Genomic DNA, 17168 nt, shown 5'->3' on the forward strand with positions numbered 1-17168 from the left:
TCCCCCCCCCCCCCCCCATTCGCTGACCATGGAGTGTGTTCGCAGTCCTCCCGCACCACCGCCACGTCCCGAGCCTCGCGCACCTCACGCCGGCGGAGAAGGCGTCCTTCGCGGACGCGCTCGCGCGCCTGACGAAGCGGTACGACAACCTCTTCGCGTGCTCCTTCGCGTACTCGATGGGCATCCACCAGCGGCCCACGCCGCCCGCCGCGCCGCAGAGCGAGGCGGAGGCGCAGGACGACGAGGAGAACGTCGCGCAGCTGCATCTGCATTTCGACCCGCCCCTACTAAGGAGCGCGACGGTGAAGAAGTTCTTGGTCGGGTATGTGTTGGCGTGTTGAGGTGGATGGTACTTTGCTTACTTGATGTATAGGTTCGAGCTTATGGCGGAGGCGCAGCGCGATCTCACGCCCGAGCAGGCGGCGGCGAGGCTAAGAGCGTGCTCCGAGGTGCATTATTTAGATGCGTTGGGCAAAGAGGAAGGTCCATGGGAGATGTAGGCATCTCAACCGAGAGGGGATTGAATTACAAGTCACTGAATATACAAAGTGTAGAGATATGTAGACCAAACGCGAGATTTATGCTGATGCAAACAGTTGTGTGGATGACGCGGTGGGATCGAGGCGGGAAGAGGCATCGACTCCGCTGGCTCTGTCACTCAGCGGCGGGAAAACAACGTTACTTGGCCTTCTCCTTCTCCTGCGCTTTCGCGTTCCTGACAACCTCGCGCGCCCTCACATAATTCCCCCAGAGCACCCTCCACTCCGCCTCCAACATCGCCTCCGCCGGCTCCGCGACATTCCCCACCCGATCCGCGTGCACGCCCGCCCACCCCAGCGCGCGCTCGTAGCACTCCAGCGCCCTCTCCACATCCCTAGCACTCTCCTCCCTCTCCCTCCCTCCACCCAACCACCCCTTCTTCCCGCCCTCCTTACCCGCGCCCTGGCCCTCGTACAGCACCCCGGCGAGGTTCCACGCCTCCGCCGCGGCGCGGCGCGCGTCCCGCAGGAGCGCGCGCGCCGGCCGGGACATGCTCTGGCTGCGCGCGTACGCGCCCACGAGCGCGCGCTCGCCCTCGGCGACGGGCGGGTGCGGGATCGCGCTGAGCGGCGCGTCGGGGTGCACCGCCGGCGCGCCCGTCAGCGCGAGCGCGACGCGCTCCGCGAGCTGCGCGGCGCGTTGCAGGTCCGCCGCGAGGGACGCGGCGGGCGGGGCGGCGCGCAGCGCGTAGGCGACCTCTGCGCGGTGGATGGCGAGGAGGGCGGTGCGGTGTTGCAGGTAGAGGGTGTGCAGGGCCTGCGGGGCGGGGTCGGATGGCGGGGCGGGGGAGAGGAAGGGGCTGAGCAGGGAGAGGGAGGCGGATTCGAGGGAGAGGGCGTCGGCGAGCCGGCCGGAGGTGGCGTAGAAGGCGGAGAGGGAGACGAGCGTCTGCGCGAGGGTGCGCTGCGCGAGCGGGGACGGCGGGAGGGACGCGGGCACGGTGGGGGTCAGGGGGAGCTCCGGGGGAGATGGCGACGGTGCCGCGAGCTGGATCGCGCGCGCCCACCAGTCGAGCGCGTCGTCGGTGTCGCCGAGGCGCTTGTTGAGGTCGCCGAGCTTGAGCGCGAGGCGCGCGGCGTCGGCGTCGGCGCCGCTGCCGCCCAGGGCGTCCCAGACCTGCTCGAACTCGGCGCGGGCCTCGAAGAGCGCGTCGCGCGTGCCCATGCGCTCGAGGATGCCGGCGTGGCGCGCGAGGAGCGTCGGGAGGGTGTCGGGGTGCACGCGCCCCGCGCGCTCCCTTGCGATCGTCAAGGCGAGGCTGAGAAACTCCTGGGCGACCTCGAGGCGGGCCTCGACGATGCTGAGGCGGCCGCCGCCGGGGTGGGCGGAGAAGGCCTTGGAGCCGATGACGCTGCCCGCGCTGCCGATGCCCCAGTGCTGGGCCATCCAGGCGCTGCGGACGGCGTGCCTGCCTTTGAAGCCGAGGCGGGGGTCGGTGCCGCCCGCGTCGCCGCCGGACCAGCGCCAGGTGTCGCCGCCGTCGCGGTCCCAGCCCCATTTGTTGACGTCGGGGTCGGACTCGTTTGCGAGGCAGACGGCTTCGACGTACTGGTGTGCGCCCTCGAAGGCCGTCCAGGTGAGGACGCCGACGGAGGCAAAGCCTATGAGCGTAAACTTGACGAAGCGGCGGAGGACGCCGAATGTGAAGACGGCATTGTCTGCAAAGTTGGTGTAGAGGGGGCCGTCGTGGTCGTCGGCTAGGTCTTTGTCGTAGGCGGCCGGGAGTTTGGGTCCGGACTTGGAAGACTCGTACCGCCTGGGAAACCGCGCCTGGTACTGGATCGAAAAGGCCGCACGCCTGCACAACGGCAGCCGGGAGCGAGTTGCGGAGAGCATCCTGGCGGGCAGAGCGGGAGTGCAGGGAAATTGCAGGCTGGTGCTGCTTACGTCAGATCTTATCTTATCAGTGACAGGCGTCGGCCTAAGAAAGGCTCAATGAACGCCGTCGCCCGCCGCCTGCGCGTCCATCGCCCCATCGCCCGCAGACACTCGTCGAACATGGCCTCGGAACGCTTCCTCGCGGACCGCGCCGCCCCGCTCTGCTCGCTCAACGTCGCAAAGTCCTTTTCCCTCCTCAGGTCCGTCCGTTGGTCCTGCTCAGCGCGCGTGCTCACTCTTTCCCAGCGACAAGGAAAAGAAGTATGCGCACTACATCGCTCAAGCATCCTGGGCCGGTGCTCGCATCATCCAGGAGCAGTGGACACCGCACGCCACCTCGCTCTACGACCTCCTCATCCTCGCCTTCTCCGACAACAACGGCAACCTCGCCGACCTCGACGCGCTCAAGGCCAACGCTGGGCTCGGCGACGGAGACTGGGAGGATCTGCTGCAGTACACCAGCCAGGTACGCGTCTCTCCCACATCCAGGGCCCGATCTCACTCCGCCACAGGTCCTGAGCAACCTCGTCAACTACAAGTCCTTTGGCTTTACCAAGATCATCCCCCGCATCCCGCAAGAAAAGTTTGCCCAGGCCGTCTCCGCGTCAGCAAACTCGGCCAACGCCCTCGGGCTATGGGACCAGCTGAAAGAGCACATCTACGCCACCGCCCCCGAGGCCAGCCTGTCCGTCGGCAAGCCCATCCTCGGCCACGTCTCCAACTACTACCTCGGCCAGCCCGTCACCGACGACGAGGTCGCCGCCGTGCAGGCCGCCGCCGAGACCCTCGGCGTCGACGTCCTCAACACGCGGTACGTCCCCCGTCCCCATCCATACATCGTCCCCGCTAACCCTTGGAAACAAGCATCAAGAAATCCTCCGCCACCTCCTTCACCCTCCTCGTCGCCTCCGCCTCCGCCCAGCCCTCGACCACCCACCCGCTCGCGCTCCCCTCTGCCCCCGGCGCACAGCTCACCATCGCCTACGGCGACTTCGCCGGCCCTTTAGCAAAAGCCGTCGCCGCGCTCACCGAAGCCAAAAAATACGCCGCGAACGAAAATCAGGAGCGCATGCTCGAGGGGTACGCGGAGAGCTTCCGCACGGGCAGCGTGTCGGCCCATAAGAAGGCGAGCGAGTGGTGGGTAAGGGACGTGGGCCCGGTCGTCGAGAGCTATATCGGGTTCGTGGAGACGTACGTCGATCCGTACGGCGGCCGGGCGGAGTGGGAGGGTGAGTGCGCTGCTGATCGCGGGGAGTGTCATTGACAAGTCTGTCAGGGTTCACGGCGATCGTGGACAAGCAGCTCTCGGCAAAGTACGAGGTCCTCGTCGACCGCGCGAGCGAGCTGATCAAGGTCCTCCCCTGGGGCAAGGACTTTGAGGTCGACGTCTTCCGCAAGCCGGATTTTACGGCGCTCGAGGTGGTGAATTTCGCTACCGGAGGTGAGTGCGCTTGCTGGTTTATCGACGGTTTAGGGAGCTGACGATACCGGGGTTGTAGGGATCCCGGCTGGGATTAACGTGAGTGCGGGTTGTATCTGTATGGTAATGAATACAGACACGATGGGTCACTTTAGATTCCGGTAGGTGCACTGCATATGTACTCGGTGCATCCGCCGAGTCTGAAACGGCTCTGCTAGAATTACTACGAAATCCGGGAATCCGTCGGGTTCAAGAACGTCTCCCTCGCCGTACGTCCCCGCGCTTCTCCCCCCTCCTATCACTCACACTACCCACATACCCAGAACGTCCTCGCAGCCAAAGCACCGAGTACGCCTCCCCACCCCCTCCCCCTCCTCAACGACTAACCACGTGTGCACCCCGCAGACGAGGAGCTCACGTTCATCCACCCCTCCGACGCCGCGCTCTACAACGACTGGGACGCGCGCGCGTTCGAGCTGCAGGTCGCGAACCACGAGCTGCTCGGCCACGGCAGCGGGAAGCTGTTCAAGGAGGAGGCCGACGGCGCGCGGAACTTCGCCGCGGACAAGGTGCGTGCCGCCGTGCGTGCGTTTCGGCTCGAGCGTTGACGGCGAGGCGGGGCAGGTGATCAACCCGCTGACGGGGAGGCCGATGTACGTGTGTCGTGATTTGACTTGATTGTCTGGGGAGGGCGCGGCTGACGGGACGAGCAGTGAGGGGTGGTACAAGCCCGGCCAGACGCCCGACTCGGTCCTCGGCGAGGTGTCCTCGTCCATGGAGGAGTGCCGCGCGGAGACAGTCGCGCTCTACCGTGAGTCACGCCCGTCCCGCGCGCGCCGTACGCACGCTCATCGCCGACCGCGCAGTCGCGAGCAACGACGAGATCCTCGAGATCTTCGGCGTGCGTCACCCACCTTACTCCCGGCGTGCCGCGCTCTGACTAGCATGCCCGTAGTACACCGACCGGCGGGAGAAGGAAGACGTCCAGTACGTCACCTTCCTCCTCATGGCGCGCGCGGGCCTGCGCGCGCTCGAGTACTACGACCCGAAGGCGAGGAAGCACGGGCAGGCGCATATGCAGGCGCGGTACGCCCCGTTTTTCGTATCTTCCCTTCTCTGCGGGCCGCTGAGCAGAGCGGAATGCGGCAGGCTCGGGATAACGCAGCACCTGATCCGCGAGGGCATCGCGCGCCTCGAGGAGGTGCGCGGGGGCGACGGGCGGCTCGAGAACTTGTACATCCGGGTACGTACTCCCTCTTCCTCCCCTATTCACCGGCCCTCTGATTCCCCCTCCCCACCGGTAGGTCGACCGCGAAAAAGTGCTCACGCACGGCCGCGCGGCGGTCGGCAAGCTCCTCATCGACCTGCAGGTGCGCAAGAGCACCGCGGACGGCGCCGGCGCGCGCGCGTTCTACACCGCGCTCACGGACCCGCTGCCCGGGTGGGCCGGCGCGATCCGCGACCTGGTGCTCGCGAAGAAGCAGCCGCGCAAGATCTTCGTGCAGCCGAATACGTTCGTGAGCGGGCACGAGGTGGTGTTGAAGGAGTACCCGTTGACGACTGCGGGGGTGATTGAGAGCTTTATTGAGAGGCGGCTGTGAGGTGCGCGAGCGGGTTAAGAATTGGTGTGCGGGTTTGATGCGGACGGTTGTTGTCCGTTCTTGCTTTCATAGTGCAGTCGCTTGCATGGGACGTCAAGTGTGTTTGCGGGTGTATTGGGTGGCGCAGCATAAATATGTATTACAGTAGTATAAATAGCGGGTAAACAATGTCTATGGTGGCTCCAGGGCTCGCTGTGGTATACCTTGGACGCGGTGCATGTCGCGAGACTGCCGGTGCCGATGCTTCGGCTTTTGCTATGCGGTCTCGCGGACGAGCGCGACAATGACTGTTACACTGCACGACGATGGTCAGATATGAACGGGCCCACCATATGCTGTAACTCACTCGTCCACTTTCTGCAGCGATAAGGTGAGTAAGAATAGGACATCATCGGAAGGGCACGACTTACTCCTCCGCGGAAATACATCCCCTCCCTCGCAGCAGCTCCTGGGTATCCGGATATGATATCAGATAAGTAAACAGAAGGCAGCTGCGGCTACTAACTTTCGAACGGGCTGACTCGCTGCTTGTTGTGCATACACAATCGTGCATACTCGACGATACGATTCGCCATTGTCTGCGCCTGTTCGTCCTCGGTTTTCCGCCCGCCCATCTGGCGCGCTACGAGGGAGCATATCGAGACCAGCTCGGACGGAAACACGTTGTCTGATAAGCCGTCAGTCTGGAACATAGTCGTAGATAGGACTTCGGATGTTAGGCATGAATCTTGCAAAGATAGGGTGGGACACGCACGTAAACGACGACGATGTCTCCGTCTCGTAGGCGCGTCTCGTGCAGATCTGCATCTTTGGGCGAGTCGACGGCTGAGTTGGAGAATCTGCGAGAGCTACGAGGCAGTTTTGTCAACTGTCTAGGCAGCTCTGGCGTCAGTGGAGTCGGAGGTAAAGCGGGGGAGAGCGCGATTACTTTGGGCAATTGAAGAAATGTGTTTGGGGCTCTTGTCGAAAGACCACTTGCGATGACCGGATTATCGAGAATCCACTGTCTCCTAGACTGCAGACGCATTTTCAGACCGTGTCGTCAATCCGAAAGAAACGCCGTACTTTGCTGACCGCAGGACGCCCGATGAAGCATTGAGGTTAAGTAGGCATGCCGTGCTGGAGCCTTCTCGTAGTTAGGCCCCTGCAAAATGCATTTTCACTAGGCTCACCAGCTAGTACGCTCCGTTCCCGTAGTACAGCATCAAATGAGAGTTCCAGGCATTCTTGTGGTGTCATCTCCCATCCCTCTACCTGTTCCCGTTCCTCATAGTCCAATGTAGGATCGATCTCCGGTTCCCCAGCCCAAGCATGTTTAGAGTATCGATGGGCGTGAAACATCAATGCTTGTGAGAATAAAGATGGGTCGACCCCGCTGTCGACCCAGCCTCCTACACCGTCAGCGACACCCACCGAGACTCCCTTCGGAGTTCGTATGAATAGTGATTCTGATAGTCAAATGAGGACATACCCACCGATCCTTCCTTCATCTGCATCCTAGCAAGGTGAGAGGGGAGCCGGAACGGGATCAGAGTTTGGTGGACGATACCTCTTGGACATAGAAAAAATCCTCCCCCGGGTCCTTGCTCCAGGTAGCTTTGTGCAGACGACGTAGCTCCTCTTCCTTCCATTTGAGTATGCTGCTATCGGGCGGAAAGGATGATTTTACGCGTTTGACTCGCGGATCCCGGGGCTTCCCAGCCCAGCTCGTGCCTATGTGAAAGCGGTATGGTCGAGGTAGCGTGGATATTGACCGACACGAGCTTTTATGCGGGTGTAGTTTCGTACGCTTCAGACTGAGCGTGCATGCAGACATAAGATAGCAGATGATAGAGAGCAGGTACGATCGTCGACGTTCTGACAATGGAATACTATGATGGTATGCGGTGGTGTCAGTATCGCCGATAAAGTCGCGTCTTCCTCCCTCACATGACAGATCGCTTCCCTCACGTGTCGGACGCGTCCTGACGGTAGGCCTCAAAGTCAGCACGGCATGCCGGTGTCTGAGCACAATCGCATTACATAACAGGTATCGTATATACATAATATGGAAGATATAATTTAGATTTCCACTGAGATGGATAGAGCCAACCAAGGTCTACGTGCTTTCCCTCGGCTTACCCCAGGCTTGCCAGTCAAATTGCTTGTGCTTTTGACCATCAACCTTACCACCTGCGGACGACATACCCATCCCACCTCTCTTCCTCTGAGGAGGCCGATGTGGCGTCTTCTCCTTGACTGGTTTCCGCCCTTGTTGTTTCTTCTGCGTCGGAGGTGGGGAAGGAAGGGCAGGAACCTTGTGAGCAGAGACGGGCCTGAGGACCGGAAGTGAGGCAACCCTAGCCGTGGATTGAACCTCCATACCCAGCTCATGTAAAGCTGGCTCTATGGCAAGGGGGTTCGGGGACATCTCCAAGGGCCTGCCCTCCATCACGGTAGCCGGACTTCGCATTTGCGCAATGTTATCCGCGATCTTGGGTGCCTTCCGGAATGGATTCCTCGATTGGATGGGAGCCAGGTTGGAGCCACCGGAGTCTCCCACATCGACTATCTGCTTGGCCTTTTTCTTGCTGATCATGTCCTTCATCATGTGCACAGCGAGTCTCGCTTTCTTGTTGGTCCGGTTAACAGCGACGAGATCCTCTTCGTTTCTTCTCTCCGCGGCCCCCGCCGACCCGTCAGTAGGCTTGATCTCACCCAAAACGCTCCAGGGCGGCGGTGACCGATAGAGCAGATAATTAGGATCATCCACATATTTGGGGAGCGTGTCGGGTCCCTCGAGCCTAGCCGGCGGTCTCCTCGAGGAACCGACGCCGTAGAACCATCGGGCTGACTGACTATGTCGCTCAGCCGCACCCTCTTCATCCGCGATCCTGTCGTAGTCGCTCTCGCTGTCGTATGCCCTTGGATCATATCCACCCTCATGCTCGTAAAAGCTCGGGTAGTCTCCGCAATCATAACAGTCGCTGTATTCACCCGCACTATCATGGTCCTCGCAGTGCGTTTGACCATCGAAATTGCCATACTCAGAGGGATGAAGTTCGATCTCCTCGTGTTCCCAGTCTTCGACCTCACTAGGATTGTCAGTCATGTCTCGACCGATGGAACGTTCCACGTGATGACGAGGGCGACGCGGTAGAGCTGTATTTTGGGTCAGTGGCCCTTCTTGACAGGGACCTGCATCGGAGGTCAGCATCGCACGGGAAGAGTCCTCCCTTGTCGTATCTGCCCGTTCAAACTCGTCGGCTGAGGAAGTGTTTCCGCCACCTCGAAGCCTCAGGCTAAGAGCATGCGAAACTCTCGATCCCCGAGCGGCAGACCGCATTCCAGCCCTAGTCCTCCTCCTAGACTCGTGCTCCAGTGTCGAGATCTCTAGGATATACGTGTTTGTCGACGAGAATAGCCGTTGGTTTTCGGAAGCCCGAGCACCATTGCAATCTTCCTCGAGTATCCCAAGGCTTTCACGTAGCGCACCAGATCGTAACCTCTCGTTACGACAGGGCTGGAAGCAGCCTGTTTTGCTCGGCTCAGGACTGCATCGAGTTCCACGGATGTCTAAAGTAGAAAGTTTGTCCAGTGTCTAGACACCAGATCGGACGTGCTCACCTACCAAGCTCAGCAGGGGGAAACTCGCCAGACACGAGAAGATAGCATCGCTAAGCTTTTCGCATCGACGAAGTCGAAGTATCCGCAAGCCCCAAGGACCACCTCTTCGTTTCATGCCGGTCTCTTGGTCAACTGTGCACTGTAGCGTCCTCGACAAGCCCCGGATGCCATGCGTGCTGACCTCGGTCATGCTGGCGTCCAATGCAACAAGGCAATGAAGAGCCTTCAGCTCTACTATAGTATTGTCTGTGAGTTCCGGGCAGCGTGATAAATCCAACAGGGTGATCAAGGTAAAGTCCAGTGTCGATGGGATGGACTGGAGCAGAGGAAGGTGTTTGTCTGCCAATGGGAGGCGGTAGGTGCGAATATCATCCGGGAGATTTTCGTATACCTGTATGAGCACTGCCCATAGTCGTGGATCGACTTTGGACAAGTCGAACGCGTCGGTCCCGTAGGAGGGTAGCAGGGCCCGTAAGGGGTCATAGGAGCCCTCGACTTCGGGAGCACGGTAGCGGAGACGCGCAGATCCAATAAGATGTACTTGATCCGCGACTTCGATCAGGGCTTTCACGCAGAAGTAGGCCAGGGAAGGCGCGTAAGTCAGGCCGTGCTCTTCGTCGCCGTCCGGATCCCGCTCATATGGTCCAGGATTGTAGGCGGGCGGTAGAACGTACTTTGTGATGGTAGTACCAGCCTCATCGCTAGTAACACGGGCCTTGGGATCCCAGAGTCGTAGGCCCATGCTTTTGGAAGTTCAGAAGGCTCGTTAATGCGAAAGCGTGTCGCGTCTCAGTCACGTGCCAGTATGTCAGAAAACAGAAGAAAATCTCCGAGAAAACATCACAAGTGCAGCGAGACGAGTGCAACGTATCGTTGAAGCGGTTCATAGCGGTGTCCTGCTTCATCATGGATCAAGCGGGCTTTACGTTGACCAAGGAAGTAGGGCAGGGCTTGCTGCTTGGAGAAAGCAGAAAAAAACATATTAGAACAGCCGTAAAATGGGAAAAGGGGTCGTGGTAACAATTCCCACGGCTCCATCGCTAGCAGCCGAGCGACAGTCAAGTATCACAGCCGTCGCCGTCTCTCTTTCGTCTGTAATTTCGCCCTATCCATAGAGGGCTCGCTGGCGTCTGGCCTCTACGCTACTTCCTGTCCTTTCCTCGCGCATGACATCTCGTTCTGCGCTGCCACTCCTTTGATTAAGACGTCTACCGTCACCGACTAAACTTCAACTACACACTTGACCGTCGCTGTCGTCGCTATGGCCAACCATCCCGGTTACGGGCTCCCTACAAACCTGCGCAATAACCCTTTCTCGGGCTCTCAAGACTCTCGACGTGACTATGATACTGATTCTGAGCTGGGCGATGGCTATGGTAGTCGCGCTGGTAGTACCACCCGCCTCGCAGATAATAACGGTTTCTACGATCAGCCTGGTCAATACGATCCATATGGTAAGCCTTGTTTCCTATCGCCATAGTCTGTGCACCTCAAGGTGGCAAGAAGGATTGCCTGGTTTCATTCATGAGACGAATCATATGTTTTCAATTGCATCCTACATCCCAGTTTGAGCTGTTGTACTGATGAACCACTGTTGATGCAGGTCGTGTTCGGGGTGATGCGGAATCAGAGAAATATGCCCCCTCGATCGACTCCTTTGCGAGCATGCCTTCGCAATCCCCCTTCAATGACCCGATGCCTGCTGGCGCCAATGAGCCGTATCCCGCGTGGACGGCGGACCGTCAAATACCCATGTCCACCGAAGAGATCGAGGACATCTTCCTCGACTTGACACAGAAGTTTGGTTTCCAGCGAGATTCTATGCGGAATATGGTATGTGTCTCGTGCACTTTGCAGTAGGTCGGCGGATCTGAAGGGTCCTGCAGTTCGACTTCCTTATGCAACAACTCGACTCTCGGGCATCTCGGATGACCCCTAACCAAGCACTCCTTACCCTCCACGCTGATTACATTGGCGGTCAAAATGCCAACTATCGCAAGTGGTACTTCGCTGCCCAACTTAACCTCGACGATGCTGTCGGACAGTCCCAGAATCCTGGTCTGCAACGGCTTAAGAGCATAGGAGGGAAGGGCGCACCGAAAACAGCCGGCACGAAGTCGCTCGATAGCGCGCTGAACCGATGGCGGAACGCTATGAATAATATGAGCCAGTACGATCGGCTGCGTCAGGTAGCCCTGTACCTGCTGTGTTGGGGTGAGGCTGGAAACGTACGCTTCGTCCCGGAGTGCTTGTGTTTCATCTTCAAGTGCGCGGATGACTACTACCGTAGCTCAGAGTGTCAGAACAGAGTTGAGCCTGTTCGCGAGGGTCTCTATCTCGAAACCATCATCAAGCCTCTTTACCGATTCATGAGGGATCAAGGCTATGAGGTCGTGGACGGAAAGTTCGTCCGGAAGGAGAAGGACCATGACCAGATCATTGGTTACGACGATATCAACCAGCTGTTCTGGTACCCCGAAGGCATTGCAAGGATCGTCCTGGACAACAACGTGAGTTGCAGATCTCTTTACAGTCCTCGTCGTATTGATATATCCTTCTCCAGTCCCGTTTAGTGGATCTTCCTGCACCACAGCGTTTCATGAAGCTCGGGCGTGTAGATTGGAATCGCGTGTTCTTCAAGACCTACTTTGAAAAGCGGTCTACTGCACATCTCTTGGTCAACTTCAACCGCATCTGGATTCTCCACATTGCGGTATTCTGGTTTTACACGGCATATAACTCGCCGAGAGTGTACGCTCCTCATGACAAGCAATTCCCATCCGCCCCGATGACTTGGTCCGCGACTGCCTTGGGCGGCGCAGTCGCCACGTTAATCATGATCTTCGCCACTTTGGCGGAGTATACTTACATCCCCACAACTTGGAATAACGCTTCGCACTTGACCACCAGGTTGTTCTTCTTGTGCATAGTCCTGGCGCTTACTGGAGGTCCTACAATCTACATCGCGAAAGTCGACGGGTTACCGACCCCAAACCAGATACCATTGATTCTGGGCGTCGTCCAGTTCGGTATATCTGTCGTAGCGACTATCGCCTTCGGTATTATCCCTTCGGGTCGGATGTTCGGTGATCGTGTTGCTGGGAAGTCCCGCAAGTACATGGCTTCTCAGACGTTCACTGCATCCTATCCGGAACTGCCGCGAGGTGCTCGTACTGCGTCAATCCTGCTCTGGGTTCTTGTCTTCGGGTGCAAGTTTACGGAGTCGTATTTCTTCCTGACGGAGTCATTCAGCAGTCCCATCGCTGTCATGGCTCGTACCAAGGTTCAGGGGTGCAATGATAAGTATTTTGGGAACGCGCTCTGCACGAACCAGGTTCCTTTCACGTTGGCGATCATGTATGTCATGGACGTCATCCTGTTCTTCTTGGACACGTACATGTGGTACATCATGTGGAACGTGGTGTTCAGTATCTTCCGGAGCTTCTCGTTGGGTCTGTCTATCTGGACTCCGTGGCAAGAGGTCTACACTCGGATGCCCAAGCGGATATACGCCAAGTTGCTTGCTACCGGTGAGATGGAGGTCAAATATAAGCCAAAGGTACGTATGTACACTCCTTAGAGTCGATCGTGTGCTGACTTGTATCAGGTATTGGTATCGCAAGTCTGGAACGCTATCATTATCTCCATGTATCGCGAGCATCTACTTTCTATCGACCACGTTCAACGTCTTCTGTATCACCAGGTTGACGGTCCAGACGGCAAGCGTACTCTGCGCGCTCCTCCTTTCTTCACCAACAATGATGGCAACAGCGGGAAGTTCCTGCCTGCTGGAGGTGAAGCGGAGCGGCGTATCTCCTTCTTTGCTTCGTCTTTGACGACTGCCCTTCCCGACCCTCTGCCTGTCGACGCGATGCCCACTTTTACCGTGCTGGTCCCTCATTACTCAGAGAAGATTCTGTTGAGTCTCAGGGAGATCATTCGTGAAGAGGATCAGAATACCCGTGTCACTTTGCTGGAGTACTTGAAGCAGCTTCATCCGGTGGAGTGGGATAATTTCGTTAAGGACACTAAGATCCTGGCAGAAGAGTCGAGCTTCAGTGACACCACAAGCAGTCCATTCGGAACACAAAACGAGAAGCGGGGCAGCAAAGCAGATGATCTACCCTTCTACTGCATTGGATTCAAGACCGCGGCGCCTGAGTACACTCTCCGCACGCGTATCTGGGCATCACTTCGTGCTCAGACCCTTTACCGCACGGTGTCTGGGATGATGAATTATGCGAAGGCGATCAAGCTCTTGTACCGCGTTGAGAATCCGCAGATTGTGCAGATGTTCGCCGGCAACACTGAGCGCCTGGAGCGGGAGCTTGAGCGCATGTCCAGGCGCAAGTTCAAGTTCGCCATCTCCATGCAGAGGTACTCAAAGTTCAACAAGGAGGAAATGGAGAACGCGGAGTTCTTGTTGCGCGCATATCCTGACTTGCAGATCGCGTACCTCGATGAAGAAGTCGGTCCGAAGGGCTCGGAACCCAAGATCTACTCTGCTCTGATAGACGGCCATTCCGAGATCGACGAAAAGACTGGAAAGAGGAAGCCGAAGTTCCGCGTCGAGCTGCCCGGTAACCCTATCCTCGGTGATGGTAAATCAGACAACCAGAACCATGCCATCATCTTCTATAGGGGTGAATATCTCCAGCTTATCGATGCCAACCAGGACAACTACCTGGAGGAATGTATCAAGATCCGGAATATCTTGGGTGAATTCGAGGAATATTCCATCTCGCAGCAGAGTCCCTATGCGCAGTGGGGACACAAGGAGTTCAAGAAATCCCCAGTTGCTATCATAGGTACTCGGGAGTACATTTTCTCGGAAAATATCGGTGTGCTGGGTGATATTGCTGCCGGCAAAGAACAGACTTTCGGTACCATGACTGCCCGCGCTCTCGCTTGGATTGGTGGGAAGCTGCATTACGGCCACCCTGACTTCTTGAATGCGATCTTCATGAATACTCGAGGAGGTGTCTCCAAGGCTCAGAAGGGTCTGCACTTGAACGAGGATATCTTCGCTGGTATGAACGCTTTCGGTCGTGGTGGACGCATCAAGCATTCGGAGTACTACCAGTGTGGTAAAGGTCGGGATCTCGGTTTTGGGACCATTCTCAATTTCCAGACCAAGATCGGTACGGGTATGGGTGAGCAACTGCTGAGTCGAGAGTACTACTACCTGGGCACCCAATTGCCGCTCGATCGTTTCTTGACGTTCTACTACGGTCACCCTGGTTTCCACATCAACAACATTCTCGTCATCTATTCTATCCAGGTGTTCATGGTGACATGTACATTCCTTCCGTATCGTCTGTCTACGAACGTGAACTGATATCGTTGTCTAGTACTGTTCATTGGCACTCTGAACAAGCAATTGTCCATTTGCCAGGTGGATTCGGATGGGAATGTGCTTGGCGGGCAACCTGGATGCTATAATCTCATACCCGTGTTTGACTGGATCAAGCGCTGCATAGTATCCATCTTCTTGGTGTTCTTCATCGCTTTCTTGCCTCTGTTCTTGCAAGGTATGTTCGTCCTCTTGATCCACCGAGCGCGAAACTGATTCTCTGTCGATTGAATAGAACTGGTGGAACGCGGAACCGGATCGGCCCTAATACGTCTTGGGAAACATTTCTTGTCTCTCTCGCCGTTTTTCGAAGTGTTCTCCACACAGATCTATTCGCAAGCAGTGCTCAGCAATTTGACATACGGTGGCGCTCGATACATTGCGACTGGTCGTGGATTTGCGACTACGCGCATATCTTTTGCCACCCTATACTCCAGGTTCGCGGGACCAAGTATATATATGGGTATGCGGAACCTGTTGCTGTTGCTGTACTCTTCTCTGGCACTCTGGATCCCGCATCTCATCTACTTCTGGTTCTCCGTTCTCTCGCTGTGTATCGCGCCTTTCCTGTTTAACCCCCACCAGTTCTCCTTCGCCGACTTCGTCATTGACTACAGAGAGTTTCTTCGGTGGATGTGTCGAGGAAATTCACGGACGAAGGCAAGCAGCTGGTATGGATACTGCCGTCTATCACGTACCATGATTACGGGTTACAAGAAGAAGAAACTGGGGCACCCCTCTGAGAAACTCTCCGGAGACGTACCCCGAGCGAGCTGGAGATCTGTCATCTTCGCTGAAGTCATCTGGCCGATCTGCGTCGCCACCATCTTCGTCATCGCATACATGTTCGTTAAGTCGTTCCCTGACCGCAATGGCAATCCCAATCCTAGCCCTCTCATTCGTATTGGTGTCGTCTCAATTGGCCCTGTGGTTTGGAATGCCGCTGTCCTCTTGAGCTTGTTCTTCATCTCCTTATTCATGGGGCCCATGCTTGAGGGCTGGGCGAAGTTCGCCTCTGTCATGGCGGCGACGGCGCACTTGCTTTGTCTCATCGGCTACGTAGCCTTCTTCGAGTTCTTCGTACGTGTTCACCTTTTTACTGGCCTTCTTCCTCTGTTAACGGGGTCTTGTCATCTGTAGTGGTTCCTGGAACTTTGGGATGTCTCACACGCTGTCCTCGGTGTTATTTGTATCATTGCCATCCAGCGTGCCATCCAGAAGATCTTAATAGCCGTCTTCTTATCCCGAGAGTTCAAGCATGACGAAACTAATCGTGCTTGGTGGACGGGCAAGTGGTATGGCCGTGGCCTGGGTTCATCTGCGATGTCACAGCCGGCTCGTGAATTCATTGTCAAGATCGTGGAGATGTCTCTATGGAGCTCCGACTTCCTCCTTGGACACATCCTCCTGGTCATCTTGACCCCTCCCGTACTCATCCCGTACTTCGATAGACTGCATTCCACTATGCTCTGTGAGTACTGTTTCGTTTACTACTTAGGTCGCGTCTCTCATCACAGCCTGCCTTACCAGTCTGGCTACGTCCCTCGAAGCAAATCCGCCCCCCTCTCTTCTCAACGAAGCAGAAGCGTCAGAGACGATGGATCGTGAGTCCGCTCTTCGTACTTATTTTGCTTCATTCCTAAATACATGTCAATGCCAGATCATCAAGTACAGCTTCGCATACATCATCGCAGTTGGCGCCATCGCTGCCTTGATCGTTCTACGTATGTCCTTCCTGTCGGCCTTTTCTTTGCGGTAGCTGACCAGCACTCTCTGTAGCCTCCCTCTTCCGGGATGACATCACGTTTAACTGCACTGTCTGTTCGAATATCTAATGGTAGCTGCTCATCATTATGTTAGTATTGGGTGTTTTTATCTATCACTTCGTACCGGAATGACATTCATCTTTGTATATCAACCTGTCGCAATGCCGATTCAGGTGGTTGCCATGTACTTACATAGTTTCAATGGAAAAACATCTGCAAAACCACGTTTGCAATGCTACTTGCGTGCTCAAATACGAAAAGCAACAATGTCCTGTCCCAGATTGCAATACTATGCACATGAGAGCCCTGGGACTTGAAAGAGGACTGAACACTGAGCAGGTATAACGGGATCAGTAGCTAGTCATTCAAGGATGTTATTTCCAATTTCTAGGTATGGGTTCCACCGTACCGCTCGACTCCAGTAACTTCGAGAAGATGAGCAGTCACGGTCGGATTATTTCTTCTCGGAGAGAGCGGGACGCCGTATAATCGTCTGGCTGTTGATAGGATGTACGGCTGATGATGTATGTTATACATTCCAGGTATTGCGCCGTCAATATGCCCGCAGGGAAACCTTCAAGTACTGAAGAGAGATGCAATCAGGAATACGGCCGAAAAACTGATTCTCGGGTATCCTGGGCATAGCGGCCTACCCTCGTGGATGCGAAAAGCATGATTGCTGCTCAATTCTTATTTCGTTCGTCCGTTCGTCTGTTCGTTCGATTGAGGAGTGAGGAAGCAATGATGGCCGGCGATCCGGGACCACGGTCATGTGATGTGTTCTCCGTTGGTGGCCGGCACATTTATTTCCTGAGGCTTTTTCGAGATATATGCACAAGCATGATAAGAGCCCCAATTGGGTCAATACTCAGCCAGGGCACCCGGTCCATACATCTCAGAATTGCTATGAGGAGAATAATGTGGCATGTAATCTACGTCGACGGATTTCGTCCACATAACTAGCCACGGGAATTCTCGATGCCTTGCCGCGACCGGTGAGCACA

General features: G+C 56.7%; 8 protein-coding genes across 8 annotated transcripts in view; 3 read left to right on the top strand and 5 right to left on the bottom strand.

The window, feature by feature from the left end:
- GLOTRDRAFT_56765 (galactose-1-phosphate uridylyltransferase) overlaps nt 1-889 on the top strand; it is a 2627-nt gene extending 1738 nt beyond the window's left edge. Inside the window, exons 4-5 of the mRNA XM_007864834.1 lie at nt 46-322; nt 374-889. Coding sequence (XP_007863025.1) covers nt 46-322; nt 374-500 — 404 coding nt within the window. The 3' untranslated portion in view covers nt 501-889. The remainder of the gene's footprint in view (nt 1-45; nt 323-373) is intronic.
- On the bottom strand, nt 679-2376 carry GLOTRDRAFT_91636 (uncharacterized protein; the record flags this gene model as incomplete). The annotated part of the gene is made up of 1 exon (XM_007865202.1): nt 679-2376. One exon carries the CDS (start codon nt 2374-2376, stop codon nt 679-681), a length of 1698 nt encoding a protein of 565 aa, XP_007863393.1.
- Nucleotides 2377-2538: 162 nt separating this feature from the next.
- Nucleotides 2539-5439, top strand: GLOTRDRAFT_72206 (aflatoxin-detoxifizyme; the record flags this gene model as incomplete). The annotated part of the gene is made up of 16 exons (XM_007865203.1): nt 2539-2618; nt 2665-2884; nt 2931-3229; nt 3283-3647; nt 3695-3859; nt 3918-3937; nt 3994-3999; nt 4057-4107; nt 4162-4186; nt 4244-4407; nt 4463-4491; nt 4552-4649; nt 4705-4739; nt 4794-4924; nt 4988-5081; nt 5143-5439. 16 exons carry the CDS (start codon nt 2539-2541, stop codon nt 5437-5439), a joined length of 2079 nt encoding a protein of 692 aa, XP_007863394.1.
- On the bottom strand, nt 5317-6844 carry GLOTRDRAFT_72211 (uncharacterized protein). The gene is made up of 8 exons (XM_007865204.1): nt 6612-6844; nt 6505-6565; nt 6368-6454; nt 6194-6311; nt 5945-6122; nt 5850-5887; nt 5786-5796; nt 5317-5734 (listed from the first exon to the last, which is right to left on the bottom strand). The coding sequence occupies exons 1-8, from the start codon at nt 6778-6780 to the stop codon at nt 5695-5697; spliced, it is 702 nt and encodes a 233-aa protein (XP_007863395.1). The 5' UTR covers nt 6781-6844; the 3' UTR covers nt 5317-5694.
- Nucleotides 6845-6939: 95 nt separating this feature from the next.
- Nucleotides 6940-7296, bottom strand: GLOTRDRAFT_110039 (uncharacterized protein). The gene has a single exon (XM_007865205.1). It carries the CDS (start codon nt 7253-7255, stop codon nt 6968-6970), a length of 288 nt encoding a protein of 95 aa, XP_007863396.1. The 5' UTR covers nt 7256-7296; the 3' UTR covers nt 6940-6967.
- A 241-nt stretch (nt 7297-7537) lies between these two features.
- GLOTRDRAFT_126622 (uncharacterized protein) lies at nt 7538-8530 on the bottom strand (the record flags this gene model as incomplete). The annotated part of the gene is made up of 1 exon (XM_007865206.1): nt 7538-8530. One exon carries the CDS (start codon nt 8528-8530, stop codon nt 7538-7540), a length of 993 nt encoding a protein of 330 aa, XP_007863397.1.
- A 281-nt stretch (nt 8531-8811) lies between these two features.
- GLOTRDRAFT_126623 (uncharacterized protein) lies at nt 8812-9787 on the bottom strand (the record flags this gene model as incomplete). Its single annotated transcript, XM_007865207.1, has 2 exons — nt 8812-8994; nt 9050-9787. The coding sequence occupies 2 exons, from the start codon at nt 9785-9787 to the stop codon at nt 8812-8814; spliced, it is 921 nt and encodes a 306-aa protein (XP_007863398.1).
- Nucleotides 9788-10797: 1010 nt separating this feature from the next.
- GLOTRDRAFT_35804 (1,3-beta-glucan synthase) lies at nt 10798-16233 on the top strand (the record flags this gene model as incomplete). Its single annotated transcript, XM_007864668.1, has 10 exons — nt 10798-10878; nt 10932-11555; nt 11609-12604; nt 12653-14342; nt 14397-14576; nt 14634-15478; nt 15539-15869; nt 15929-16002; nt 16059-16122; nt 16178-16233. The coding sequence occupies 10 exons, from the start codon at nt 10798-10800 to the stop codon at nt 16231-16233; spliced, it is 4941 nt and encodes a 1646-aa protein (XP_007862859.1).
- Nucleotides 16234-17168: the final 935 nt, after the last annotated feature.

This window comes from Gloeophyllum trabeum, assembly GCF_000344685.1.
Source record: "Gloeophyllum trabeum ATCC 11539 unplaced genomic scaffold GLOTRscaffold_00003, whole genome shotgun sequence".
NCBI lineage: Eukaryota > Fungi > Basidiomycota > Agaricomycetes > Gloeophyllales > Gloeophyllaceae > Gloeophyllum > Gloeophyllum trabeum.